Source organism: Colletotrichum jinshuiense, chromosome 4 (genome assembly GCF_051148585.1).
Source record: "Colletotrichum jinshuiense chromosome 4, complete sequence".
In the NCBI taxonomy this organism is placed as follows: Eukaryota; Fungi; Ascomycota; class Sordariomycetes; order Glomerellales; family Glomerellaceae; genus Colletotrichum; species Colletotrichum jinshuiense.
Genome location: NC_139311.1, coordinates 2554460 through 2580544, shown reverse-complemented (window position 1 = coordinate 2580544; position 26085 = coordinate 2554460). Strand labels below are relative to the sequence as shown.

The 26085-nt window shown below is 52.1% G+C and overlaps 10 protein-coding genes across 10 annotated transcripts; 3 read left to right on the top strand and 7 right to left on the bottom strand.

Moving 5' to 3' along the window:
- Positions 1-126: 126 nt before the first annotated feature.
- EsH8_IV_000648 (fork head domain-containing protein) lies at positions 127-2316 on the bottom strand (the record flags this gene model as incomplete). Its single annotated transcript, XM_083265538.1, has 4 exons — positions 127-208; positions 265-1085; positions 1140-2126; positions 2203-2316. The coding sequence occupies 4 exons, from the start codon at positions 2314-2316 to the stop codon at positions 127-129; spliced, it is 2004 nt and encodes a 667-aa protein (XP_083124433.1).
- Positions 2317-4070: 1754 nt separating this feature from the next.
- EsH8_IV_000647 (tubulin domain-containing protein) lies at positions 4071-5909 on the top strand (the record flags this gene model as incomplete). The annotated part of the gene is made up of 5 exons (XM_083265537.1): positions 4071-4142; positions 4210-4409; positions 4486-4927; positions 4991-5565; positions 5642-5909. The coding sequence occupies 5 exons, from the start codon at positions 4071-4073 to the stop codon at positions 5907-5909; spliced, it is 1557 nt and encodes a 518-aa protein (XP_083124432.1).
- A 789-nt stretch (positions 5910-6698) lies between these two features.
- Positions 6699-8955, bottom strand: EsH8_IV_000646 (polynucleotide adenylyltransferase PAP1; the record flags this gene model as incomplete). Its single annotated transcript, XM_083265536.1, has 6 exons — positions 6699-6755; positions 6847-6961; positions 7016-7127; positions 7229-7937; positions 8001-8742; positions 8810-8955. 6 exons carry the CDS (start codon positions 8953-8955, stop codon positions 6699-6701), a joined length of 1881 nt encoding a protein of 626 aa, XP_083124431.1.
- A 774-nt stretch (positions 8956-9729) lies between these two features.
- EsH8_IV_000645 (Septin-domain-containing protein) lies at positions 9730-11588 on the bottom strand (the record flags this gene model as incomplete). The annotated part of the gene is made up of 4 exons (XM_083265535.1): positions 9730-10640; positions 10696-10849; positions 10903-11213; positions 11276-11588. 4 exons carry the CDS (start codon positions 11586-11588, stop codon positions 9730-9732), a joined length of 1689 nt encoding a protein of 562 aa, XP_083124430.1.
- A 1379-nt stretch (positions 11589-12967) lies between these two features.
- EsH8_IV_000644 (cyclin-dependent serine/threonine-protein kinase PHO85) lies at positions 12968-13989 on the top strand (the record flags this gene model as incomplete). Its single annotated transcript, XM_083265534.1, has 2 exons — positions 12968-13036; positions 13093-13989. The coding sequence occupies 2 exons, from the start codon at positions 12968-12970 to the stop codon at positions 13987-13989; spliced, it is 966 nt and encodes a 321-aa protein (XP_083124429.1).
- A 406-nt stretch (positions 13990-14395) lies between these two features.
- On the bottom strand, positions 14396-15649 carry EsH8_IV_000643 (lysophosphatidylcholine acyltransferase; the record flags this gene model as incomplete). The annotated part of the gene is made up of 4 exons (XM_083265533.1): positions 14396-15137; positions 15196-15300; positions 15363-15381; positions 15451-15649. 4 exons carry the CDS (start codon positions 15647-15649, stop codon positions 14396-14398), a joined length of 1065 nt encoding a protein of 354 aa, XP_083124428.1.
- Positions 15650-16302: 653 nt separating this feature from the next.
- EsH8_IV_000642 (uncharacterized protein) lies at positions 16303-17493 on the top strand (the record flags this gene model as incomplete). The annotated part of the gene is made up of 3 exons (XM_083265532.1): positions 16303-16312; positions 16370-16908; positions 16969-17493. 3 exons carry the CDS (start codon positions 16303-16305, stop codon positions 17491-17493), a joined length of 1074 nt encoding a protein of 357 aa, XP_083124427.1.
- A 177-nt stretch (positions 17494-17670) lies between these two features.
- EsH8_IV_000641 (mitochondrial carrier domain-containing protein) lies at positions 17671-18789 on the bottom strand (the record flags this gene model as incomplete). Its single annotated transcript, XM_083265531.1, has 1 exon — positions 17671-18789. The coding sequence occupies one exon, from the start codon at positions 18787-18789 to the stop codon at positions 17671-17673; it is 1119 nt and encodes a 372-aa protein (XP_083124426.1).
- Positions 18790-19818: 1029 nt separating this feature from the next.
- On the bottom strand, positions 19819-21333 carry EsH8_IV_000640 (deubiquitination module subunit SGF73; the record flags this gene model as incomplete). The annotated part of the gene is made up of 5 exons (XM_083265530.1): positions 19819-20225; positions 20285-20461; positions 20515-21039; positions 21109-21240; positions 21306-21333. 5 exons carry the CDS (start codon positions 21331-21333, stop codon positions 19819-19821), a joined length of 1269 nt encoding a protein of 422 aa, XP_083124425.1.
- An 864-nt stretch (positions 21334-22197) lies between these two features.
- Positions 22198-24213, bottom strand: EsH8_IV_000639 (uncharacterized protein; the record flags this gene model as incomplete). The annotated part of the gene is made up of 4 exons (XM_083265529.1): positions 22198-23004; positions 23058-23198; positions 23287-24012; positions 24154-24213. The coding sequence occupies 4 exons, from the start codon at positions 24211-24213 to the stop codon at positions 22198-22200; spliced, it is 1734 nt and encodes a 577-aa protein (XP_083124424.1).
- Between the last annotated feature and the right edge of the window lie 1872 nt (positions 24214-26085).

The window sequence follows — 26085 nt, the reverse complement described above, 5'->3', positions numbered from 1 at the left end:
ATCAATTCGTGTGGCACCGAAAGAAACTTGACCATTGAGAATGAATTTTTCGACTGCCGATGCAAGGTGACCGGAAGGGGGGCACGAGTGGTCATATATTCATTATTTGGCCGAAGCTACCCTGCTTTAAGAGTGGCCATTCATAGCGCTAGCCACAGATATTCCCCTACTTACAGGCGCATGATACGACCCGATACTTTGGAAACCCCTATAATGATAGTCAGATACTGGACTGATGGACTCTGCCATATTGGAGTAACTTACTTTGCCAGATCGAATCCTTGTTCTTCCTCAATCTCGGGTAGATTTGGAGGTTCACTCGGCGTTTCTCGCGACGATTCTTTATGTTGTGATCTTGTAGGACTGAGATTGGGCGACTTTGCAGGAGGTGGACTGCTGCTTTGCGGTATGCCGCCCAAAGAGGGCTTAGACGGACTCATGTCAAAATGTGCTGCAGGCTTCAGTGGTGTACTGCCAATGTCCGCATACTTCCAGAAGGGCGCTGGTGAACTAGTTGGCATGTGTTGGCTAGGCCGTTGAGCAGTACTTGGCGGGGCAAGCCGAGGATGAACGCGGTGAGGTGCCGGCGTCACGAAGGATGCGCCTTCGTCTGGAAGATAGGACGAAGTCAATGTGGGTGATTGATCGTTGTAGCTGGTAGAGGTAAAGCTGGCTGATGCGGATGCACCACCTTTCCGTGGTCGCGGAAGAGGACTGCCATCTACAGTCAACGCCGTACTGGGCGGCGCAAGCCGGCGCGTGCTCCGGTCTGGGGTAGATTGCACGGCAGCCATAGAGGAGCTCGGAGGTGGTGATCCCGTCACCGAGACTTTCCTCTTCCGTGCTGACGCCGGTTCCCTGGCATTCACGTCCCTTGGTCCATGAGTGATATAGTTCAACTGACTGGGTGAGGAAGGCGCCGAGGAACCTCTGTGGCCACCTCGGCCGCCCTTGTATGCGCTTCGGGTCATTTCCTCCCTAGCCTCCGGAACGATCTGCCATTTCATACCCTTACCGGGCTCGTCTGTGGATCTCGCCACCTTGTCGAAAGCCTTGTTCAGGGAAAGATTATGGCGGATGGAATTCTAGATGAGAGTTAGTAAGCATGTAAGAGCAGACCAGGATGAACACGAACATACCTGCCAGCCAGCGGCCTGTTGGTGTTTATAATAGGCATAGTTGTTCATGATAAAGTTATAAATACCGTTTAGGTTGAGTTTTCCCTCAGGTGTGTTGATGATAGCCTGGGTGATCATTTGAGCATAGCTGTATTGTGGCTTGATATGCTTGTTTTCGTCGAGGCTTAAGTCGATATCATTTGAGTTCAGCAACAAAGTCCCCGAACTTGAGTAATGTGGTGACTTATGTTGCGAGGGCGTGGGCTTTCCACGCGCTGAAGGAGGGGTGCCTGGCCGCTTGTAATCTGTCGGAGCCGGTGCAATGGGTTGGCGGAATTGCTGGCCTCGGGAACTCCGAATGATAGAGCCAAGTGCCGATGATGGCTCATCTGGCAAGTCCGTTCTCTGCTGAGGAGGGCTCGTGATATGTTGTCGTGATAGGCCGGCCCTCTTCAGGTAGAGAGTATCGATATGTAAGGGGCTGATCTCTGTTGGAAGAACAAACATCATCTCTGTACCACCGACCTCTAGAACCTCGCCAGACTCTAGGCGCCGTAAGCTCCCTTGTTTTAGGCCGACATTGTTGACCTTGACACCATTCCTTCCCTTTACCTCGAGGAACCATATTTCCTCTTTTGAACTGAAGTATATACGGGCATGTTGCCGAGAAATCATCTTGCTTGGGCCGAGGTCGATGTGAACGAATTCCTCGTCGTCCTCGTTAACGCCCTCGGATGGACGACCAATGTTGATGATGAGTTTGGTGACGTAAAATGTCCAATCCTGCGCTGCTATCTTGGCATAAGCCTGAACACCGTGCTTGTTGGCTTCGTGTATAGAGTTCGCATGATCCCTGCTGGCTTGTACGGGGCCTTCTTTGGGATACTGTAGATGTTGGACAACTTGGGAAAGCAGCTGATCATCGTCACTCGCGGGTTGACCAGACTGGTCGGCGGCAAGGCTAGATTCATCCTCATCGGCGGGTTCTGTCGGCGGTGGTTCATCAACCTAGGAGTGGAGGGGTCCGTGTTAGAATGGGGGTGGGAGCGCATGAGGGTCAAGGCCAGAGCAGGAGTTTGCTTACCTTCTTGCGACGTTTGGCTGGTCGTGTGGGCGAGCTGTCTTCTATCCTTGCAGGGGAAGTATCACGGCGGGTGTCGCGACGGGTGCGCTGCGAGCGCTTCGCTGAGACCGGCATGGTGGAGGAGTGTCAAGCATGCGGCACCTCTGCGGGAATGGACAGAACAGGAAGAAGACCAGAGCGCACAAGTGAACAAACAATGGCGGCAGCGTTGGTTCAAGTAGTCAGCCTCAGGCTTCTGAGGAATGGGGGGGAGAGGTCGTGTCTTGTCAACTCGTGAGGGCTGGGTCGAGTTCAAAGTCCGGGGCAGGCAAATGCCACAAAGATGTAGCGCGTCTTTTGGCGAGGTGAGACGGGGGGGTGTACCAGTCTGCAGTCGAGTTTCGTCGCTCTTTTGTCGGAGAGTGAATGGACGCGAAGGGTGCCGTAAGTGGTGACGCAGGTGCTGGGCTGAGAGATCGGGTGCGAAGGCACGTTTTGGCGTGTTGGGCGCCGGGTGCTGATTACGCCGAGATTCTACAGATTGAATCAGGTTTACTGAGGTTGCAGGACCAGGAGCAGCAACGATGGCCGTGGGAGTAGCGGCAGTTGGTAATGTTCGGAGCTGAAGATGTCGGCGGGCGGTCGGGTTGTGCAAGGGTTTGAGATGTGGTGGTCGCGAATGTATGGCACGCGTCGACCATTTCGGGAGAGGGGGGAGGCGTTAATTAAGTAAGGCACTGTACGGAGCACCAGGGGAAAGGGAAAGGGAAGGGAAGGAAAAAGTGACGGTACAGAGTAAACGGAACACGACAGAGGCGAGCCAAAGTACCCAGGTACTTGAGAAATTACGTGCATTGTGCGCGAAAGACGCGTACCCCTGACCTGCCCTGTGCTGTCGTGTTTCTCTGTTGGCCGTTTTTTTTTAATGTTTTTTCCCCACCCTAGCCCAGTCTCTTCCTTACTGCACCGGCTCCACCACTTCACACGTACAGTGTTCATCATCTAAGCCAAAGTCTCAACACTGTACCTCTGCTTATTTATCCTCCGCTAGGACTCGCGTAACGTTTATCTGTGTCAAGGACCTCAACCACTTCCCAACTACTCCCTACTACCTATAGCAACTAAACCTTATTCAACTCCACCTTGCCCTTGCTCTAGACCTCTCAAGTAGGACCTTAAAGTCCGTAGATACAAATTCAACACGCATGTTCCAGGCCTTCACAGGGGTTGACTCAGCGCTCGGGGGTTCATGTCGTGACTAAACACCCTCGGCGAATGACTTCGCGCTGGAACCGTGACCGGAGCCCAATCAAAGGAGAAGAACATATGCTCTCATTCCTACCTATTCTTCTTCCTCCCTGGAATCCGGAACCTTTGGCTGTGAGACAATTTCGGAGCCACAGGTCACGCAGTCGCCCTGTATTTGGGGCCTACTGTTGCTCCCTTGATTTTCAGTATTGACATATAATCACACTCCCTGGAAACGGTATCCAACTTGCCTGGGCTATGCTATGCAGGTACGGTGTGCCTAAATCTAGGCATGGCTTGTTTGGCCCTCATATATTACGACACCTGAAGCGCGCACTCCTGGACTGGACGGCGACATGGCGGTTCGGCGTCCATTTATCGGACCCGTCGGATGCCGTCACACAGAGGCTCCGGTCAGAGTCCGTCTCCACCCCCACTAGGAAATAGTTCAGCTCAAAGGTTGGACGGGCTAAACGGCAGCAGCCGACCGATCAACACATTAACATTCAGCTTCGTTTTTCACCCACCGGCACCATCCGCTACGACCCCTGTTGACTGCACCGGAACTTGATCGGTCAAGACTCTACGGGGACTTTAAGTCGCTAAGCTGGGTAGGACGGATATTGGTGCTTGAGAACAAGATGCATGAAATTATCACTTTACAGCTAGGTCAGCTGAGCAACTATGCGGCGACTCATTTCTGGAACACCCAGGTACATAGTTGCAGCGAATGTATACGATTTAATCTTGAAGCTGACTACTTTTTTGCTTCCACAATAGGAATCCTACTTCGCCTATTCGGACCAGGATGAATCTCCGGTAAACCCCAACGTTCATTGGCGCCCGGGCGTGGCACTGGATGGCTCCGAGACCTTCCTTCCGCGCACCGTGGTCTACGACCTGAAGGGTGGGTTTGGCTCGCTTCGCAAGATCAATGCTCTCTACGAGGCAAACCAGGACGGTGCTCCCGCTCACCTCTGGTATGTGCCACTCATTTTCCACTGCCACTGATGCTTCGGGTTTGACCACTCAGCTAACATACACTCCCGTCGTCAGGGAAGGATCCCCTCATGTTCACAAACAGCCCCAGATAGAACAGAGTGCCTACCAGCAGAGTCTCGACCTCGGTACACCCGCACCGAAGCTCAAGCCGTCTGACGTACGGTACTGGTCAGACTTTTCACGCGTCTTCTACCACCCGAAGTCTCTCAATCAGCTCTATGACTATGAGCTCAACTCGTCTCTGATGCCGTTTGATAAATGGTCAATGGGCAGAGAGCTTTTTGACTCATTGGACAAGGAACATGACATACTCGATCGGGATTTCCGCCCCTTTATCGAGGAGGCGGACCAAATGCAGGGTCTTCAGATCGTGACAACCATTGATGACGCCTGGGGAGGCTTCGCGACTGAATACATCCAGCGCCTCCGGGACGAGTATGGCAAGGTCACGATTTGGGTCTGGGGTTTGCAGACTCCTGTTCCAGCTGCACGCATTGTAAGAGACACAGGTCATCGTTATTGATGGATTCTTTCTTTTTGCTTGTTAACACAGCATTAGGATCAGAGGCGTCTCCAAATGGCCAACACGGCAAGGACGGTCAAGGACATGTGCGAGCACGCCTCGATGTTAGTGCCCATGGCCATCCCACAAACGCGACTACGGTCCAATATCAATATGGACATGCAGTCCCCTTGGCACGCTACTGCTCTGCTGAGCACTGCTATGGAGACAGCAGGTATAGCTTCGCGCCTCGGCGTCAGTGGTACTGGCAGCGGCCTTCAAGCAAATTTAAGCGACCTCGTCGCTGGTCTGAACTTACGTGGGAGGCAAACCATGAGTCGTCTCCAGATGAGTGTTGCTGGACCTGCCTCGGAATTGAAAAATGGACACGATGCATCACGTCCAACCACGGACGGCGAGGAGGAGAACGAGAACACTAAGCTGGATACCGACTTCTTCGATATCCTGCGAGTGAAGCCCGCGTCTGGCAGAAGAAATCGCGGCAGCACAGGCAGCACACCCCATCTTTTTGGTCAGACTATAACTACTCGTGGCACGCCAGAAGCCTCAGATGACACCGATGAAAGCGAACAGCGGCCGAAGGCTGCACTTGTAGAGACCAGCACCCAAAGGTAAGCCAATTTATTTATTTATTTTATTTACCAACCGCCGCAACAAAACAGGTATCGTCCCTAACATTAATGATAGATACCACACGGACCGGGGCTTCCCCATGCTTGATAGTTTCCCCAATATTTACCTCGAGGGCAGCGGCAAGCCTTCCACCGACTCCTTCGGTATCAAGACCAGCCTTTCCACAGACACATCCGTATCGGCAGCCATAACGATGCTGCGTTCCACTGTCGCAACCTCCATTGGCATGGAGGACCGGGAGGATATCGGCAACGAACTGGCTGACCTCGCCGACGCATATCGAGAGGGCTGGTCGAGCGGTAGCGACGAGGATGATGATTGACGGTGGCCTTGTATGCATCCATGCCGACCGAACTGACGAAGGACCAAAGCAAAGCTACGAAAAAGAGGGCCCATGAATTCTCTGTAGAGCGTCACCTTCATATGGCAATGCACCTCTCCCAACCGTCTCATCGCTCTTCAGGTTGGTGGTATCTTATTTAGCAATGTCATTGGCACCAGAGTAGCTGAAGATTGAATAGCAGAAGATCTCAAGAGACTGAATCGACGAAGTGGGATAAGGCATAGTCTGTATTCGAAGCCGTTGAACATCTAGTGTACAATTGACCCCCGGCCAACTGAGTAGCCTGTCCGGTCAGACAAGTACAGAATAGATTGACCACGCATACAAAGCGTATGCTCCCTTTACCATTCTTGTGAATACCAGAGTTGTCACTGAATTGCTCTTTAGTAGTCTCCGCTCGTCGCAGGTTGCCCAGAGCGAGCAACCCTCTGCGAGCAACATACCAAAGTCCACGATACGTACTAGGTGTTCTGGTTTTTCCTTGGTTTTGGTTGACATCCCGAATGTCTCGAGGGTTTCTCTGCATTTCACGCTGGCACACTACCTGCACTCGCGTCTTGTCGGATTGTCAATTATTTTTGTAGCCAATCAGGCCATGCTAGGTGAAAACATCAACTCTGTTTCCCTGCTAGTTAGTAGATCAGAGGCAAGAGAAACGCAGCCAAGACTGTCAAACGCCGTGGCAAAACAGTAGCCACATGGCACAGCCGGGAACTTGAGCGATCTCAAAGCAGAAGTGTGTGGGATGTTCTGTCTCAGAACCCACACTCAACCAGCAGCTGTGACGGAAGCCTGTTGGCGTTTGGCTGGCGGTTGTTGATTATCCTGTGAAAACTGTCAGCAAGGTACATATCGGAGATACGGTGGTCTTTTGATGAGTCTTCCGGCATAGCCGTATACTCTAATCATGCAGTACCTCTGAAGGACCTCGTTTCTTGATTTGTGCCGCGCCGTTCGCATTGGCGTGCTTTTTCTGAGGCTTCTGAGGCTTCTTCTCGCCTGGCTCGAAAACGTCATCGGGGAGGTTGAAACTGCTCCGACTTCAGCAACCACCTTCGCAAAAGCGGCAGTATCATCCAACATACCTTCGCACATGCTGGACGGTTAAGGAGTTAAGTACCGGGTCGTACTTCTCCCATGTCGTACACAGTGACTTGAAGTTATCCACTTGATAAGACAGGTCGAGCGATTTCGCGCCTAGAGAGTCAGCTTGTTCCAACTGTAATCCGCGCTTAAGAAGAAGGGGGGGGGGCTAGGATGACAAAGTGTCGACCATGTATCCGTCAGCTGACACCTACCTTCGCTAAGAGTCAGCCCAATGTAATGCGTGGTTGTGAAAACCTCAGTCGGCAGAGCGGGTTTTTCGCTTTCCAACTTGGGAGTGGGCGGTATTTCTTTCTTGACGGAAACCGAACCATCATCTTCCGCTTTGAGTCCTGGAATTGTCTCTGATAGCTCGGCCTTCAAGCCAGGAGCACTATCCTGATCTCTCTTAAGCCCCGGTATATTGCTGAGTTCAGCTTTTGTCTCAATCTTCTCTTCTCGCACTTCCTTAACGCCTTGGTCGTCTCCATCCTTGGCTAGAAACGATAGATTGCCCGCTTGTACTTGCTGGATCTCTTCCTCATTCGCACATCTATGTCGGCGGTCGTAGCCCTTATTGAAAGCGTGGGCCAGCGCTATCGACGGATGCTGCTCCAACCCTTGAACCAAGACTCGAACCTTGGACTCAACATAGCCCGACCAGATCTTGTGGGCTTCTTTGTCTGTACTGGCAGTGATAACGGAAATATAGTACTTGTATCCCTGGGTGAAGAATGTGTGTTTCACGAAAAGATCACTCCAGGGACTCTTGCTCATCATGATGGAGTCCGTGATATCGCAACCTCTTTGAAGCTCTTGCTGAATGACAGTCATGGCTGATCGTGTAATGTTGTAAGTGGCGCACATGGAGGGGTATGCAGGGGTAATGACGGGCATGAGATGGAATTGATCTCCTTTGTACAACTAAGCGAAGGTAAGTAGATATCTCAAGAGCTAAACGCCTAGATGTGTAGATTATGGACCAACCTTGGGGTTCCAAACGCGAACCTGTAGAGGGCCCCCCTCAACCTGCTTTAAGAGGACAGGTTGTGGCCATGGCCAGCGGCGCATGATATGGAAGAACTTGTTGACAATGACGGAGCTGGCGGCTTTTGGGTACAGTTGGCAGACTCGAGCAACCAACATGGCCCACGCCACACCACCAGGAAAGCCCATGATATTGGCATAGATGGCACGTCGCTGTGCCCAAAGTTTAATAGCGCGCAGTGCTAGTTTGAATGTGGTTTGCTCGGGGACCAGGCCCAGAATTTCATCCGTAACCCGAGTGCCATTGAGAGATCGAAGCTCTGCTTCATCCAGTCCTCGAAGTAGACCGGAATCTTGGACATTAAAGTCTTTGGGCAGTTGCTTTAGCATGGCGATGCGGGAAAAGATCAAATCGATGCTAATGCCCGAAAACTCGAACTTGATGATGGGTACAAAAGCGTCCGCAACGACGGCCATATCTGAGATGGCTCCAGGGGGAGCCATCTCCTTCAACAAGTCGGGGAAAATATCGAAGTAGTCAGCACGGGTGACGTATTTCGGAGCGACGACGAGGGTATCGATATCGGAGCCTGGGCCAAATACGCCCAAGCGAAAGCTGCCATAAGTGAAGATTTTCCCCCTAGCATCTCTGATGAGAGCGTCGTTGCCCTTCTCCCTCTCCCGGGCCACTCGTTTCACGAATTCGTCGCATATTAGCGCGAGGTGTTCAAGAACCTTGTGTCTGGATTCCATCACAAATATTGTCAGCATGAATAGCTCTGAGTTGGAATTCGAATAATCGCGCTTGCCTCTTTTCGGTGTCTGCAGGGCTCTCGAAAGTGTTCTGCTTCCTAAGCTCTTCGATGAGAGCTTGCATTGCCTGGTTCTCCGACTCGGTGGGTAAAGCCGTGGAAATGGGCGGCGTCACGCCCAAAGGTCTTTCCTCGCTGGCCATGATGGGATCTTGCTTCGGAACTAAATCGAGAAGGGGGCCGCGAAGAACAATCCAGCTGAAGAGAAAATTGGGCGATTGGGCGGAGCGGCACCTGGCCAGGTGTTGAAGAGTGCAAATGGGGGCCTCAATGGAGAAAGATTATTCGGAAGGAAGGAAACGCTTGACAAAAGCAAACAAGCCAAACCAGGCGTCGCTGCGGTTGCTTGGCTCAAGCGGGAGAAGTACAGAGCCTACTTTGCATCACCTTAGCAGTATGGTAGCTAGCTGGACGCGAGGCTTAGAGGCAAGGCGCGTCTACAGCGACCTCCTACAGCAAACTACCTAGTGCGCATAACAGGCCAACGTCTGCATCAGGGATGCCAATTATCCTATCAGAAATAGCGATTGGTATCCACCCACGAGCGGACCATTGATTAAGCGGAAAGCATCCGTGCGCAAGTGGGGCGCATCTGGCAGTGCTGAAAACATGAATTCGACTTTCTTTCTTTCAGTCCAGCCAGGACTCCCGTAAATTTCGTGCGTGACAGCCAACTCCAGCTCCACTGTCAGAACAGTGTGGTTTATTATGGCTTTAAGCCTTTTGGGCTTTAAATCTATCTTCCTTTTCTTATGTACGGGTGGGGATTGCTACTCAAATCCACACAAGAATCCCCTCTCGAACAAACACCCACAGACTGGCACCAATGCCACATTACACACAATCAGTGCTGTCAATTCATATTCGCATCTCCCTCTACTCGCCGGTCGTGTTAGCCAGGGCCAGAGGCCCGCTCTTTAGACGAGCAACCACGCCAGGCCTCCCAGGAGCCCCAGGCCGCCTACCATTTCCACAGCATTCCAACTCTGCCATTTAAAATCGGCTTTGAGCTGTAACAAGCCCAGAGGATCTTGATGCCTCACCAGTGCCCAGTTCTGATCCGAGCCGGTACTATGCCTCCTCCTGCAGATAGACTTCTGCCGTTCTCCCTTGCCTTTGGTTCTTGTTAGTGCCATTGCTCTGCCGTCACCCCCTGGCGCAGAGTGACCATCTCTCCAGGGTTCTCTAAGCCATATAGCTGCCTGCTCCCGCGCTCTCCTCTCTTGCATCAACCGTTCATTTGCTAGACTGCGTTGCAAATCTGCTGCCCAGTTCGTGAGCTGGAGGCGGCAAAAACGCCCTTCACAAAGAGCATAGCTGGGAACCCGGCTCATGGCGAGAGGTGTCATCGATCCTGCCCGAGTGCGTAGTAACTGTCTACTCGATGATGATTCTGCCCGCATGGCAAATCCAGAAGATCCATTCTTGACCCCGGGATGACGAAGGCGCCAACTCAATAAGTTCGTTGCTGCAGTATGGCGTAGCCACGCAGCCCCATCGACGCTGAACAAACTCTCCAATAGACAGGAGAGGTTGGTCGACACGAGAGGTTGTACGTAGTCGGAGCTCATAAGAAGGCTAGCGTCCATGACATCGAGGTCTGATTCTAACTCGCTCGATACGGCATAAATACCACCTTCGTCCATATTAGATGCAGTAGAGGCAAATGTAAACAACTTGAGGCCTGCTTCGTCCAACTGTTTCGCAATGCGCTCCTTGCTTGCAGCGATTTGCTCCGTTGTCAAGGTATCAGCGTGCGCAAGAAGGGGTATTACGTTGGTTAAAGACCCTAGCTGACCAAGGTATTGGGCATCGGTCGAAGTAAGGCCTATGCGTACATCAGTAGCCACTCTTCCTAAACAGATAAAACATATAGAGCTCACCTGAGTAAGATATCAGGTAAAGCACTGCATCAACAAGCAAGCCACCGCTTCCACCGATTGTCTTTAGTACATCTGCATCTCCTAGCCCGTCGAGGCGGTTTTTTTGAAGGTGGGATTCTATGTATCGTGAGACCTGGTCGATTGTGTCCGTGGGCTGTTTTGTTAGCTTGACTAAAAGTACACATGCTGGGGGGGCTCACAACTAACTCGACATGTTTCCTGGTATCCTGGGGTATCGACGAGGCATACATTCCTGTCTAGGACCGCATCGTCGGTACTGCCGGAAGTAGACAAGGAACTGAACTGGGCGGGCTCCTTCCACCACGGCGGATAAGGCTTGGTACTTGCCCAAGTCTCGGTAATTTGGAAGGTGCCTTGAACTATTGGAGGGTCATTCGGTAGCGTTTTTGCCGGCAGGAGGCCCTTGGATGCCATCGCTACTGGTACTGTGGGGTCAACGTGTACGATATGGGAACAAGAATGTGTTATCGCTCTGATCAAGGACGTTTTACCCAGTCCTGTAAGGGTTGAAGTATGTCAGCGGTAAGTTCAACGATGACGATCAGTCAGTATTCCGTACCTGATCTACCTGCCACGAGGAGCTTGAGTCTCCCAAGGCCCTTTCCGGTTTCCGTGAATGGTTTCCGGTTAGGGACATTAATAGTGGGCATGATGAACTGCTGGGCACCCTCGCCGCTGTAAACGCTTTGTGGTTGGCCGGGCTCAGAGGCTCCAAATGCGCTCATGACGAAGCTTTCCTGATATTCGGAGAACGATCCTACCAAAGAGTTGCGTCGAGACGAAGAGCTGCTGATGGCGGAACAAGGTCCAGATACTCCGTAGAGTATAGGTGTCATAGGTTGAGATATAGGTGGTGGAGGAGGAGTCTGCATTGTGGTTGGGAAAATGTTGCTCGGAAAATTTGGCCGATGAGATGTTTGTTCACGGGGTTGCAACGTAGCGGTGGAGTGAGAAGTGGTTGGCGCCGGAGCTGTACTTAGATCACGACTCGGGGCAGGTCCATCGCCAAGCATGGTGTGAGCGATATGCTTCCGTTGATCGCGCGCTCGGATAGAAGGGGGGCATTGTGACGGCAAAGACGCTTCTAGAGTGGATTCTTCGGCGAGGATGAACGACATCTGAGGAGCGGTAGATTGGGAAGCAAAGCATTCGGTGGCGCCATCACTCGAGGAAGCGTTCCCAGGGAATGCGTTGCTGCCAGGTAGAGGTCGCATATCGAAGCGAGGGTAGCATAAGTTCGCAGCAAGTTGAATTTGTTCGAAGCTTGCGATTCGGAAGCGCTTCACGTGGGCGTGATATCAAAATAATGGAACGGACGAACTACTATGTTTGGGCGTTGATGTGAGCGAGGCCAGGCCAAGATGGTGGTGTTGGCGTTGGAGGCAACGGATGAGAAGGGGGGGCAAGCGATAAGGTTCCTAGATGAGGTGATAAGAGGTCCAGTGGAAGCAGCGTGTGACCATATTCGTACTAGTGCGGGGTGTGTGTGGATATTTGGGGAGGGGGAGTTTGGAAGATCCCGCCCAGGCCGCCTCAGCATGTCCTGTTACTGGGCGTCCATGCCAACTCCGTCTCTGTCATGATGGGGATCTCACACTGTGCCTGCCCCCCGGAGGCCTTGCTGCTGGAGAAGCTGGGTTCAAAGAGCCCCATCTTGACAGTGGCTGCCCCCCTCCTTCGTCGACTTTTCCGTTATGTTTTTCTTCTTAAGCTGACTCACCAGTGCTAGCCCCCATTTGACAAGGTATCACGCCCCACTTGGTTAGGGAGAAGATACATCAGTTACCTTAATTATTATTTCGTACTTTACTCTCGGCACTGGTCAACTCGTCAACCGAATCGACAAACTGACTGACTGCGACCTAACCACGCCGCATCCGCACCGCACCACTTTGCCTCTATTGTGTCCAACAACGCTGGATATCGGGTTTATCACTTGCGTTGTTCGCATACGCCCGTATAACCAACCATACGATAAGCTGACGGGCACGAGAAGAATTGATTTGTTCTGGCCACTTTCATAACAAGTCGCGCTCCGGCTTCCGTCCAGCTTCAACGCAGCGCCCCCCAACAAACTGGTGCTCTTTGAAGACACACGATTACTCGCCACGACTCTTCTAGTCGATAATCTCCTTCACGGTATCACTGCGACTTCCAACACGAATTTCGGCATTCTATCTTGCCACAGGATAGCCCAAGACGACCGTCGATACTTCCTCTTCCAACACGTCCGAAATTCTCGCTAGTGGTCATGGACGGCAAGAGACACCCAAGCTCATTCCAACAGCTCGAGAAGCTCGGTGAGGGCACATATGCAACTGTACGTACTCTTCCCTTCACCAACCTGCTGTACACAGACTGACTGCTCGTCCACAGGTCTTCAAGGGCCGTAATCGACAGACGGGAGAGCTTGTCGCACTGAAGGAAATCCACCTGGACTCGGAAGAGGGTACGCCATCAACCGCGATTCGAGAGATCTCCCTTATGAAAGAACTCAAGCACGAAAACATTGTCGCCCTCCACGATGTTATCCACACCGAGAACAAGTTGATGCTGGTGTTTGAATATATGGACGGCGACCTCAAGAAGTATATGGACACCCACGGCGACAGAGGCGCCTTGAAGCCTCAACAGATCAAGTCGTTCATGTACCAACTCTTGAGAGGCATCGATTTCTGCCACCAGAACAGAGTTCTGCACCGAGATCTGAAGCCGCAGAACCTCTTAATCAATGGCAAGGGCCAGCTCAAGCTCGGAGACTTCGGCCTGGCCCGCGCCTTCGGTATCCCCGTGAACACTTTCTCCAACGAGGTGGTGACACTGTGGTATCGTGCCCCCGATGTTCTCTTGGGTAGCAGGACGTACAACACAAGCATTGACATATGGTCTGCCGGCTGCATCATGGCGGAGATGTATACCGGCAGGCCTTTGTTCCCTGGCACAACAAACGAAGACCAAATCGTTAGGATTTTCCGTATCATGGGAACTCCAACCGAGCGTACCTGGACTGGTATCACCCAATTCCCCGAGTACAAGCCTACTTTCCAGATGTACGCGACCCAGGACCTTCGCCAGATCCTTCCACAGATTGATCCTACAGGCATCGACCTACTCCAACGAATGCTGCAATTACGCCCTGAACTACGCATTAGCGCTCATGAAGCACTCAAGCATCCTTGGTTCAACGATATTGTCATGCAGCAGCATCAACAACAAGCTTTACAAGCCCAGGCTAGAGCCTACCCAGGACAGGGGTCATATGAGACATACTGATTCTTGAAGAGAATTTCGTTTGACGTGTTACTTAGCTTTCACATATTCGTGGTTTCTGGTATTATGCAGCGGATAGGGGTATAGTGGTGCATCCTCCAGGTCAACAGCGAGGAGTAACAACTTCATATGAGGAATAGGGAGTTGTCCGTAGAATAGGTTTGGCAAGGGGGCATTCTGGGAGTTCCTGGAAATCGTAGGCGTTATTCGAATCATGTGCGGAAATGAAAGACGGCTGTAATAATCACAACCAGCGCAATGAAGTAATAATGAACGCATGTCAATATCGATACTCTGCCTCTATCTGTCCCTTTTAGTTTATTTTTTTACAAGATGTAGAGATTATACACGTGGCGCTCTCTATAAGGCGCCATCTGACAAGAATGTTCAGATGAGAGACAACTCATTATCATTCCTTATGCACGAAACTGCCGTCCACGGGACTTTTAAACTGTTTCTTTTTGGGTTCACGTTCCCAGGTTTCAGCGAGAGCATATGCCGGATCGTCGCGAGGATAGCCAGCCCGGAGCCTCAATTTCTGGACCATGTCCCTGACGGTCTTGGCGACTTCTATCCGCAACTGGATAGCCTCAGGGTGGTACTTGAGGGATTCGGGGACTTCGCCAACACTTAATGTCTTGCCGAGGGCCTCCTCCTCCTTCTGTACTATGCGTTTCCATTTTGACCGTTGTTCTCTGAACGCATCGCCCACTTCCAGAGCTTCGCCGTAAATGACACGAATTTTGGCACCGATGCGCGGTGCCCATCGCGGCCACTGTCTGTTCTCGGGCATGACGTCTTGGTAACCGTCGATGAAGATGGGAACAAGCTGAGGAGCAGGATCGGATTCGAGAATCAGCCGTGAAACCCCCCATTTGAAGTACCTCAAAGTGCGCTCGGGATGTTGATGCACACATCCCTCTGGGAAAATGTGGACCCACGCGTTGTGGTTGCTCCTATAGAATGCGGGTGAGGCAAACGTCTCATTTTTACCAGCGTTAAAGGTCGTGCTGAGGGGAAACACAGTTCCAGGACCCGAGAGAATACGGATTGCCTGAGTCATCGTCGATTGGAAAAGGCCGCCGTAGGGTGAGTGAAGCAAACGGTAAGTCGGCAATACTTGGCCAAGACCGAAGAAGGACGTAAAAAGGCTGGGACGGTATCAGTGAGATTCGTCAGATTTTCGTAGTTGCGAGGGAGACTAAAAACCTGTTCTTGAAGCAAATATCATGGGCGCCTAGGCCCCACCGACTGCTCACGGGGTTTGAATTGTACTTGAGCGGTAATACACCCCATATTAGGGGGTCGTCTAAGCTGTGATTCCCAGATGCGTCAGCTTGACGCATTCGCGACAAGACGAGATATAAGAAACTCACACGCTAATGTGATTTGAGACTGCATTCGGGAAACAAGCAGTCAGTTATTTATGTTTCTTATTCATACGGCATGAATCGGCAGTATTACCAGTAATGAGACCACGTTCTGGAGGCTCAGCTCGACGCTTGTCCAAAAGCTCCAGAAACTGAGGGAGCCCTTCGGTTTGAACATTGTTAAGGCCATGCACAAAGGCTCTAGAGATGGCACCGGTAAGGCCCATGATGGCCGCCGATGCAATTCGCCATGGTAGACTCGGCTGAGTCGGCTGCTCCTCTGTGGCCGTCATGTTTGTCGTGTGCAGCTCAGAGACGCTATTCGATATTCTGTAGCGCAAATTGATAAAATGACCGAAAGGGAGGAATATGCCCAAGAGTAAGAGGCAAGGCGACTGGCGTGACCAACCACGTCGCCAAGTCCACCACTTCGGGACAAGAACGAAATGCAGTCACCAAAAAGACCCAAAGGTATCAATTAAAGCGCTGTGTGCGAGCAGTGATGAGAAGATAGGAGAGGGCCATTGACACTCCAGAAGAGTCTGTCAATGGAAACAAATTCAAGGCTTGACTGAAAAAAGCTCTGGGGCTCAACAAACGGGTGGATCGCTCTACAGCAACTATTTCGCTAAGAGGGCAATTGAGCTTAATAGATGCATATCCACTGCGGGTACCTACCATACCCCTGTCATGCTCGTGTCTCTTTCCACTTTGTCTCAAGCGTGAGGTTCCTCAGCTTCACTGCACAATCTCGTCCCAGACTTTTACATCAACTTCATGCATCTCATATGGTTGGATTTACAAATCCGTCAAACCAGGTGTTCAAAATATACACAGCACGGCGAATCAATAGGCGAAAAGATCACCAGAAGTTTTTACTTCGGGAGCCAGTCATTTAAAAAGAAACGCTCCAGAGGCAATATCAATTACCTGAGAAATAGCAATCATGGCGCACAGTATGCTCAATCTTACCCTGAAGCCCGATGTAAACCGATCATACTGACAATTCCTAGGCAAACGAAACACGTCTCGCAGTGTCTTCACATCTTATGAGCGTGAAATGGCCAAGGCCGCATGGGCCTCGACCTCTGCTCGATTGTCTCGGGACTCTTTTCTCCCCTTCGGCTCTTGCTACCTCTGCCTCGAGATTGCCAGGGACCCCGTATCTTGCAGCCATGGCGACATATTTTGCCGAGAGTGCGCAATATCTAACCTCCTTGCGCAGAAGAAGGAGATCAAGCGCGTGGAGCGGGCGCGAGAGAAGGTCGAGCAAGAGATATTGGATGCCCAGGCTCGTCAGGATGCTGAAGCTCAAGAACGCGCCATAAAGGAATTTGAAAAAATACAAGCGGGTCTGAATCACTCAACATCCGCGACCGTATTGTCATCGCCCGGCCCAGCAGCGAATGAATCGGTAATGGCAGCAACGGATGCCAATCCGTCTGCGATGAATCAGGGCTCCAAGAGAAAGTTCATATTGGACCAGGACGAGCTGGAGAGAATTGCCAAGGAAGATCGAACAAAGGCCAAAAAATCGATCGAGGAAGAAAAAGTACGTTTCAATATGATATGGTTTAAACTCTTTGCTCATGACTGTTCTAACCCCCTCCAGGCATCAAAAGAAAAGTTGCCATCTTTCTGGACACCGTCACAGACGCCCGACGCCGATTCAGCCCGCAAGATGGGAGGAGGTGTTCCCCCAAAGACCAAGCTCACACCCCTCTGCCCTGCTTCGCCAGATGGGTCCCAGCATCCATATTCACTCAAAAGCTTGACCCCGCTCAATTTCAAAGAAGAGCTCGACCCCAAGACAAACAGCAATAGACGAATCTGCCCCTCTTGCATGAAAACCCTCGGCAATGCTTCGCAGCCCCTTCTAGCCGAAAAGTGTGGTCATGTGATCTGTCGAAGCTGCGCCGTCAAGTTCATGGCTCCTGTAAAGGGCGGTGACGCTTCGCAGCAGGAGAACGCTTGCTACGTTTGTGATGCCCGGCTCACAGCTGACCGGTTGAATGGCAAGCAGAAGCAGCGCAAACAAGAGTTTGCTGGGCTGATCGAGCTCAGATCTGAGGGCACGGGATTCTCCGCGCGAGGAGCAAGCAAGGTCGAGAAAAGCGGAGTTGCTTTTCAGTGCTAGTCTTCGCAATATTTTTGAGATGCACACCATGGCCCGGCTATCAGACGAGGACGGAATTCGAAGGTTGCGGTTCAATCAAACGATCCCATTCGTGACCAAGAGGTATTATTGGACAAAATTCATCGATGCCTTACTGGCCAATTTTGTCAACGATAGACTCATTTGCAAACGAGTCCGTCAGCGTAATCTAAGGAACACCTGTCGGAGGCGCTGCAACCTGACCCTACGCGACTGTCCCTGTGATAAGGACAGCAGCAGAATACCGAGGCGAATGACGAATTTGTGGATAATCCCCTTGGACGCCATTGTCAGTCCGTGGCTGAAGAAGCTCTTGAGGACTTCGCCCTGGAGACCACCGTACAGTGCTGCTATCCCCTCTGTCCTCGCAATGGACAGTACGATGGCGAGTACGCTGTTGTCGGCTATCTCCTTGAGTCTACTCAGCGCCCCACTTCTTCCATCTGTATGATCAGGGCTTTGGGTGCCCTTGCTCGATCCTTCCTCGCCAGAAGATATCCCCTTACTGTCGGTACTACTTTGCGGCGAAGTATTGCCAGAGCCCTGTATTTGTAGTCTAGCTTTGGCGGTTTGCAAGGGATAGCTGATGATGGTAGCAATGGCCTTGCTCGCGGCGGCGAGCAGGAACGTCATATGCGTGTTATGTGAGGCTTCGTCCGAGTCTGGCAGAAAAATTTTCCCCAATTTTTCACTCAAAAAGAACGTTATGCTAGGGTTAATCGTAAGAAGCAACGACGCAGAATACCCGGCCCAAAGCCCAACCACGCCGTTCTCGGCGCGAATATACGCCAAGGTTTTCCAAAGGGACAGACTCTCAGCACCGTCATTGCCTTCAATCATGGCCGATGTCTGCTTCCTGGTGACCACGTTGGCAATGGGTGTCGTGCAGGCCCTCGCACAGGCACCGGCCAACGCGCCGACAACTAGCTCGTCCAGGGCCGGCAGCCTCCTACCGCGAGAACGGCGGCGGGCATCCCGGAAGTATTGGTAGAACAGGAAGAAAAGGAATGAATCCGCGATGGACTTGATAATATCCTGGGCAAGGCCTGTATAGAGCGCTGGTACGCCGCCTTCTTGTACTGCAATAGCTTTGAGCGCTTGGAAGACGCCTCGATACTGCTCCTTTTCGGATATGGCGTCGTCCCTTCTCAGCTGGCGCTGGACCTTGAGGCGCGTTGTAACGAGATCCAGAGGGTAGACGGCAGTTGTCGAGAGAGCCGTCCCGGTGGCGCCAGCAAGAGCATGGCCGAGTGCTTCGAGGGCGCCGGTGGGCGGCATGGCGACGACAGTTAGCAAACCCCCCAAAGAGGATGTGGCATGTAAATATGCGGTTAGAAAATTCTAACGCCAAACGAGCCCGACGGAAAAGAAATCGCGATAACCAGACGCCGCTCGAGGTGGGAAAGCAGTGGAAGACGAAATCGAGATAGGCAAAGGATGCGTTGTTGATATGAAGTTGACGTGCCGATGGTGCAACCCGTATTTGCACTCTCGAGTGAGGAACTGTACGCTTTGTATGCGATGCGACGTGCTGCAAGGGACGACTTGGGAACATGCAAGTTGCAAGAGCCACAACACGACCACAATACGAGAGAACTTGGTTATTTGCTCCTATTGTGAACGAAGGATGGACGAGCAACACAGCGGTCTAATCAGCTGCCAGGTAGTGGGTAGTGGTTGACCTAAAAATCCGGGGTAAAAAGCCACGACGTCATCGGTACGTGGACTGCAAGCGGCGCAAGTCCGGGTTGGGAATGCAAGCTGCCTTTGCCTTAGCTTGGTGAAGACCCACCAACCATCACCAAAGCTTCATATCCAGCTCGTCTTCCGTTTTGGATACACCAGGCCGATTCAACATGATTGAAGCAAGTAGCTTATCTATGATGTTTGGCCAAACTTACTGACTTTGGAAAGAGCCCCTTAAAGACAAAACAATTTACCGTGTTTTTTTCTTCAATATGAACAATCTCTTGGATCAACCCCTATATGTATGGTCTCGAACTACCATTCCTTGCGTCTACATCCGAAACCACCTTTACAATACACGTTCAGTTTACTCACACGTGGTGCCCGAGCCTTGGACGTTGAATCGCCAAAGAATCGCCAAACGCCGCTGCTATAGAGCCGTATTTCCAGTCGCAATCAGTTGGTATCCCACCAAAACCCCGACGCCTTCCGCCCCTTTCGTTAAAAATGCACGAATACAAGATCCAATCCCATGACGCGAACCCGACAATCCCCTTATGGCAATACTCAGACAACACATGAGCTGGCCTATATTTTTATTATGGCCACGTATCCGCCGTTTTATGCCCTGCTTGTTACGGATGGCCTCCGCTGTGGCTGGCCTTGCATGCTGAAGCTCGAGGACCTACGAATACCTCCAAAGTTTAAGTCGGCCGTGTCAGGCTCTCCCGGTGCGTCTTCCGTGTCCATAAGTCCAGGATGACCGAGGGGCAATTTCTGCGCGCCGAAGCCAGTGACTTGAAAAATATTGGTTCGGCCGCCGTTCGTCGCCATCTGCAACTGCTCATGGAGACGTGCCAGTTGGTACTGCCTCTTTATCGGGTTGAGCATGGGCTGCGGGACCACGGGCTGCGGGTTCCAATGCGCCAGCGCGCTCATGACAGCCGCCGTCTCTTCGTCTGAGTCCACCGGTCCGGCGTTGGCTTCATCTTCATCTTCCAGTGGCGCGTTTGCATCGAGAGCAGCCTCTGCGGAAGTAATATTAGCAACCTAAACGCGCTTTACGGCACCACTTCATTTCACGTACTCTGCTGTTTCGCCTGGTTCTTCTTTTGGTACGCTGCCAGAAGCATATCGTAGGGTAGAGATCGACCAGCTACGGCGCGCTTCGCACCCATGCTATGGCTCTTGCATGTAAGGGATCTTGCGCACGGCTGGCCGTTGGGCAATAGAACACCACACTGTCGCTCGACATCCACAGGGCCTGCGCCTCAGTTAGTATACGGCCGAGCTTCCTGGGTAACATACAGTTCGTACCTTTCGGTTTGGGAGCCTTTGGCTTTGGCTCTTCCTTCTTCTTCTTCTGTTTTGGCCCCTTTTCCGCATCACCGTCTGCCTTGCGCTTCTTACCTTTGCCAGTGTCCCCATCAGTCTTCTTGCCCGCGGCCTTCTTTGTAGTCTTGCTGCCAGTGTTCTTCTTGCCGTCGGGCGCATCGTCGTCGCCGTCGCTATCATCGTCACCTTTTCCATCAGCATCCTCGTCTGCTTTTCTGGCTTCCTCTTCTCGCGCAGCCTCCTTGGCTCGTTCGCGGGCTTCCCTCGCCTCTTTCTTGCGCTGAGCCTTTTCTTTCTTTAATTTGAGACATTGTGCAATATGGGCCTTGGCAGCAGTCTTGAGAATGCTCTTCTTGCAATGTTTGCATTGTTGCAGGTCGGGGGTGTCTTCGAGCGGGCGACCGGTCGCAAAGGCTTCGCGCACGCTATCATCGAGAGGGTTGACTACCGGGCCGGGTGAAGCGACAGAGATAGATGCAGAGTCGTCCTTCTTTGATTTCTTCTCGTCTAGATAAACAGGAAATTGGTCAGTTCACGGGCCCTATTGATATCGCGAGCTGCCGGTGGGAGATTTACCATCGATTACGCTCCCCTCTCTCCAATTTCCAGGCTTGTTATACTTTGGCGCAGGCTTCCTGAGCTTTATTGGGCCATTGGGCCGGTCCTTGGTGTCCTTTTTCGATGCGACCTTGATCGTCTGCTCGTCGTCTGGATACGCACCCGCGGATTAGTACCTGAACAAGCTGCATGCGTGATTTGTGGGGGCGCAATACTCTTTTTGGAATCTGAAACGGCCGCCATAGTGTTTACAGCGCTTTATTTCCAGCGAGGTGTTGTGATATCGTGGTTGAGGTCGAATGTGATGCGGTCGCGATGGAGGGGTCTTTCAAGGGTGATGTGGGTGGTGATGGGCCGTCTCGATGACAGTGACCACACGAGGTGTCGAAGTCCGGCGATAGGTTCAGGCCTGAATCGTCACTTCATGGCAGCAAGAGAGTGCCTCGACTGTAATATAGCATCAGGCGCAGTGAAGGTTGGCGATGGCTAACGGTAATTTGCGATGCGCCGAGCCCTGGTCGAGCGTAGCCGTCGAGTGTCGTCGCCTGTTGACTTGGTCTGGTAGGTGCAGGACCGTGGTCATTGTCACGCGTCAGAGCCAGTAGTCCCCACAGACCGGGTACCATTGGTCCATCTGCCAAGTGTACAGTGTTGGTACCAACACTTACTCATACTGAGCACTGTTCCAATATCAGATGTAGCTCTCGAACATCTCAATTAGCTACCATCAATCAACAAACTCAACAGCTTGCCCACTAGATAGCCTCTGAGGAGCTACTTTTATTTCCAAGGATGCATTTTTACTACATTTTCGACACACATCACCATGCAGCCACTGATCAGCCGTTGCTAGAAGTATTATGTGCGTAAACCTGTCAAGGTCGTCGTTTTGGGTATCGTTCATGTTACCTTACAAAAATGCCTCTTCCAAAAAGATGCTCCAGCCTGCCTAATTTTGATACATTTACAAAACACTGATATCAATGGTATCACCCGGTCAAATCCTAGCTGGAGCTCCAGGTCACCAGGTCTCCGCCCATGATGTATTTGTCAGAACCGATCCCAAGCTTGCTGTCCGATAGCGCCAGCCCCAATTGATCCTAACATTCACCAGTCGTCTGCCAGGATTCCTGCTGCGCCGGTCCTAAAAACCACGTCTTCGTGCGCTCGCATAGCTTCCATCATCGATCGCGCATGTAGCATGCCCATGTCACCCCAAATCGTCTGGATAACTGCCAAAGACCACTCCCAATACTCCCTGGGTACCCCAGGAGCGCAGCCCGCTACTTTCAGCTGGAACAGTAATGCCGGCAGTCCTGCTGATCCGGCTCCTCCGCCTCCGGGGCTTTCCACTGAAATTTGCGCCATTTCATCCAGGGCTGGATGTCTCCAATGTGTCGGGGCGCTCACAAGTGTATCTCTCGCCAGCCCTCGAATTATCTCGAGGGAGGCCTCGCGCATGGTTGCGGATACTAGCGACAGACTGGAAACAGGGTTCTTGTTTGTCAAATCCAGCAGATTCTGGTTGACCAAAATCCGTGCCCATCGGTAGTAGTTCCAGATACGAGCGGTCCAAACGTCGTGGTATTTATGGTATTCGCCCTCGAACAACGCTTTCCGCGGGAGGTGTGTTGCGTGAACGATGCGGTATGTCCACTCGCCTTCCAGTCTAGCTTCCCATGACGCCAAGTCAGAATCGAGATCCAAAAGCTGTTGAAGTATGTTGGCTGTTTTTGGCTTTCCGTCGCTGATGACATGGTTGTGAATCACAGACGATATTTCAACAAACTGAGCAATCAGGACTGCAAGATCGGTTGAAGGTCTGTCGTTAGGGAGCTGGAGCTGTGTCCCGAATGAAACCCAGTCGTAAAAGTCCGGAGGCATAGGCATGCCAGCAATGTGGAGAGGAATAAACTACAGAATGAGCTGGGTCCGCAGGGCCCCTCGGGACGACAGGTTGAACTTACCAATGAATAGCATAGCTGCAATAATCCTCTGAGCCCCGCAAAAGGCACACTTGGCATCGGGCACCAGCTCCTCATTAACGCGGCCCCGCCCATAACGTGGGCGTGGACAGTGCCAGTTGAGTGGTGAGTCCCCTTCACAACCTACATAATCGATGGCTTAAGTTAGCTCGTAAAACATGACAGCTACTATACGTGGCAGCGTGTGGATCATGGAGAGTTGGCAACCGACCTCGAACATGGCGAGCGCCACCACAGCCCTCATCGTGACATCCATGCTAGGAGTGTGAGGAGGTCGAATCAGCTTTCCGGTTTGTCGAAGTGCCGAACCGTACTTCTCACGTGCGGTGGCCATCATTTCGTGGTTGCCGGTTAGGTTGTGCAGACCAGCAAGTCCTACAGCACACATGACATCTTGCAATGCCGGATGCCAGATCCAAGCCTCAGTGGCTAGGTCTTGACCAGACTTGGGTTCATCCGGGTGTCCCAGCAGATACCGGTTGACGTAGAATTGTAGGCCTTGCTCCTCCAGGGTTGGACCAATGTGCAGAGTTGGAGGGCTTGTTGAGCGCTGGCGTTCTTGCTTGACGACGGGAAGCGCTACCGGCGATGCCGAAACAGTTGAGTCATACGATGGCGAAGGAGAGGCGACAAAAGATGCGGAGCTTGAGGTCGGCGATGATGCGGTCGCAGCATCCGTCCGTGACGTGGTTCTTGTGCTGTTTGGCGTGCTCTTTCGGCTATAAGCTGGAGAAGAAGCGGGTGGGGACGGAGCGGTTGACGCGGAGGGTCGGACAGTAACATTATCAAGGCCTTCAGAGACTCCCCACTGGGCATGTGCTTTCTTGATGACCTTTGTGCTTTCATCTCGGAACATGAGGGAGAGCTGATCTCGATAGCCAGGGCATTTCTTGCCCACGCGGACGCATTGTGAGCATTCGGGTTTTACTTTATCGCACTGTTATAGAAGACATTGTCAGCCATAGTCAAGTCATCTGCCAGTTAGAGAAGGCAAAAGAGAAAGTTGTCATGTGGAGGGCAAAAGCCGCAAGTTGATTCTAGACAGCATGCAGTAGCTGGTGGTTATAGCGGTACGCACCTTGATGCGACGAGTTCGGCAGTTTTGGCAGCCCTGAGAGGCCTTGCCGCAATAGACCATCGTTAAGGTTAGGGCTTTGAAAGACCAGACCCCTTGAACAAGAAATCTTAAACCAGATACGACTTGTTTATGAGTTTTTTCCCGTGTTGTTTCCTGTTGTATCTCCTGTGGTGTCCAAGATGCCTCCCCGACACGGCTACCGGTGTACGTTAGGGCGTTGGGGTGTCTGGCCCATTACGAGTCGCAATACACGCGGCGCAATGCCATCCAACGACCAAATAAGTGCTCGACCCCGCGGTAAGGTGACGGGGGTAGAAAACGTGGGGATAGCGGCAAGAGGGTCCGACGAATAAATGCTCCGAGTGTGTCCTCCGGTTGAGATGTGAGAGAAGACGGGTGAGATGCGAGTCGACGACGTGAAGGGAAACCGGTGGAAAAATGGATCCGCAACAGCTCTTCTGGGGGGAGTGTAACCGGTAGTTTAGTATAGTCCCAGGGGGGAGGGTTGCGTGCGGAGGATATTTGCCAAGCCCAGGTTTGGGAGCTGTCCCAGTCTCCCACAGACAGCACTTGCGCGGGGCCTCTACGAAGTAAGAAAAGCAAAAAATGACGGAGAGTAGGTGAGTGAGTGAGAGGGGGCGCGGGCGTGGGAACGTGGAAGCTCCCGTCGCGGACCTAAATGACACTAGGGCCGGGTGGGACAAAGCTGAGTCGTCAAATGAGTGTGAGACAAGACGGATGGACAGTGGACGAGTCGAGGTTCTAGGCTTTGGACGTCTGGTTCCGGATAGGTGACTGGTCATACATACATTGGCTGAGCTGGTACCTGATGACCAAAAGAAGATGCAAAATACGGAGAAGGAGAATTGACAGGAAAGAGGGTGAAGGGCATGAACATGTGTATATGGATTGATTGCACCAAGGAACGCATGCTCGTGCAAAGATGCGAATAGGCAAGACAAGGTGACCCGGAGCCCCAGATCGGAGACGCATACGTTAAAGCCTTGCCTTAGCAGACTTGACGCACAACAGTGCTGTGGCAATTAAGATAAATCTAGTCAAGTACGGTAAGGCGGCGCAGAGCGAGAGGACGGGCATGTCATGGGAGTGGCTAGTAGAATATGGGGGGATCTTGGGACTGAGAACCACCTCACACAATGCACATCAGGCGCAGGTCGGACTTGGGGAAAGCTCCGGGAGGTGCAGCGGGATCTGTCATCGAATTCCGCCCCAGTGTTCGACGATGGCTGCTGTCTCTGGGTTCGGTTCGTGCATGGTGCATGTACATAGTTTGGGGGCAGCCAAGTAGCTGACCTTATCCAATACCATATTATGCCGTACAGGGGTTCTTGGGCTACCACGGTACCCCAGCAAGCCAGAGGTCAGGCCAGGCGAAGTTGCCGATCTGTTTTGAGACACAGCAGCGCCGCCGCTTGGTCGTCGTAGGCGGTACATCAACGCCAACATGCTGCTATCCTGGCACTCTAGAGTTATCTTCCATTTGCTCCAACTTGAGACTTTTCGCAACGGCACTCGACTACACAAGGCGTTGTGACAAAGAACTTGGAATTTATGCACCTGGCAAAAGAGAATTGACCAGCAGGGCCTGGGCGGAGACACCGGGCAGGTATCCTATGGCATCTCGGACGGGTTAGCTACCATGTAGCGGCGTTGCATCTGACACTGGGACACGGCCCTACATACGGTTGTAGTATGTAGGGCACATGCTAACGTGTGTCCGAATGTGTCAAACGTGGGCACGACCCTACCCAATTCGATTTTGCCAATCCCTGAAGCATCCATGCCCCCTCACAGTTCACACTACGCTGTGCTGCAGCTGGGTGGGTAGAGAGGATCGAGGACATGACAAGTACCCCAAACCATCTGGGAATGCATGTCAACGGCAAGTTCCTAGCGCTGCCCCAAACAGCC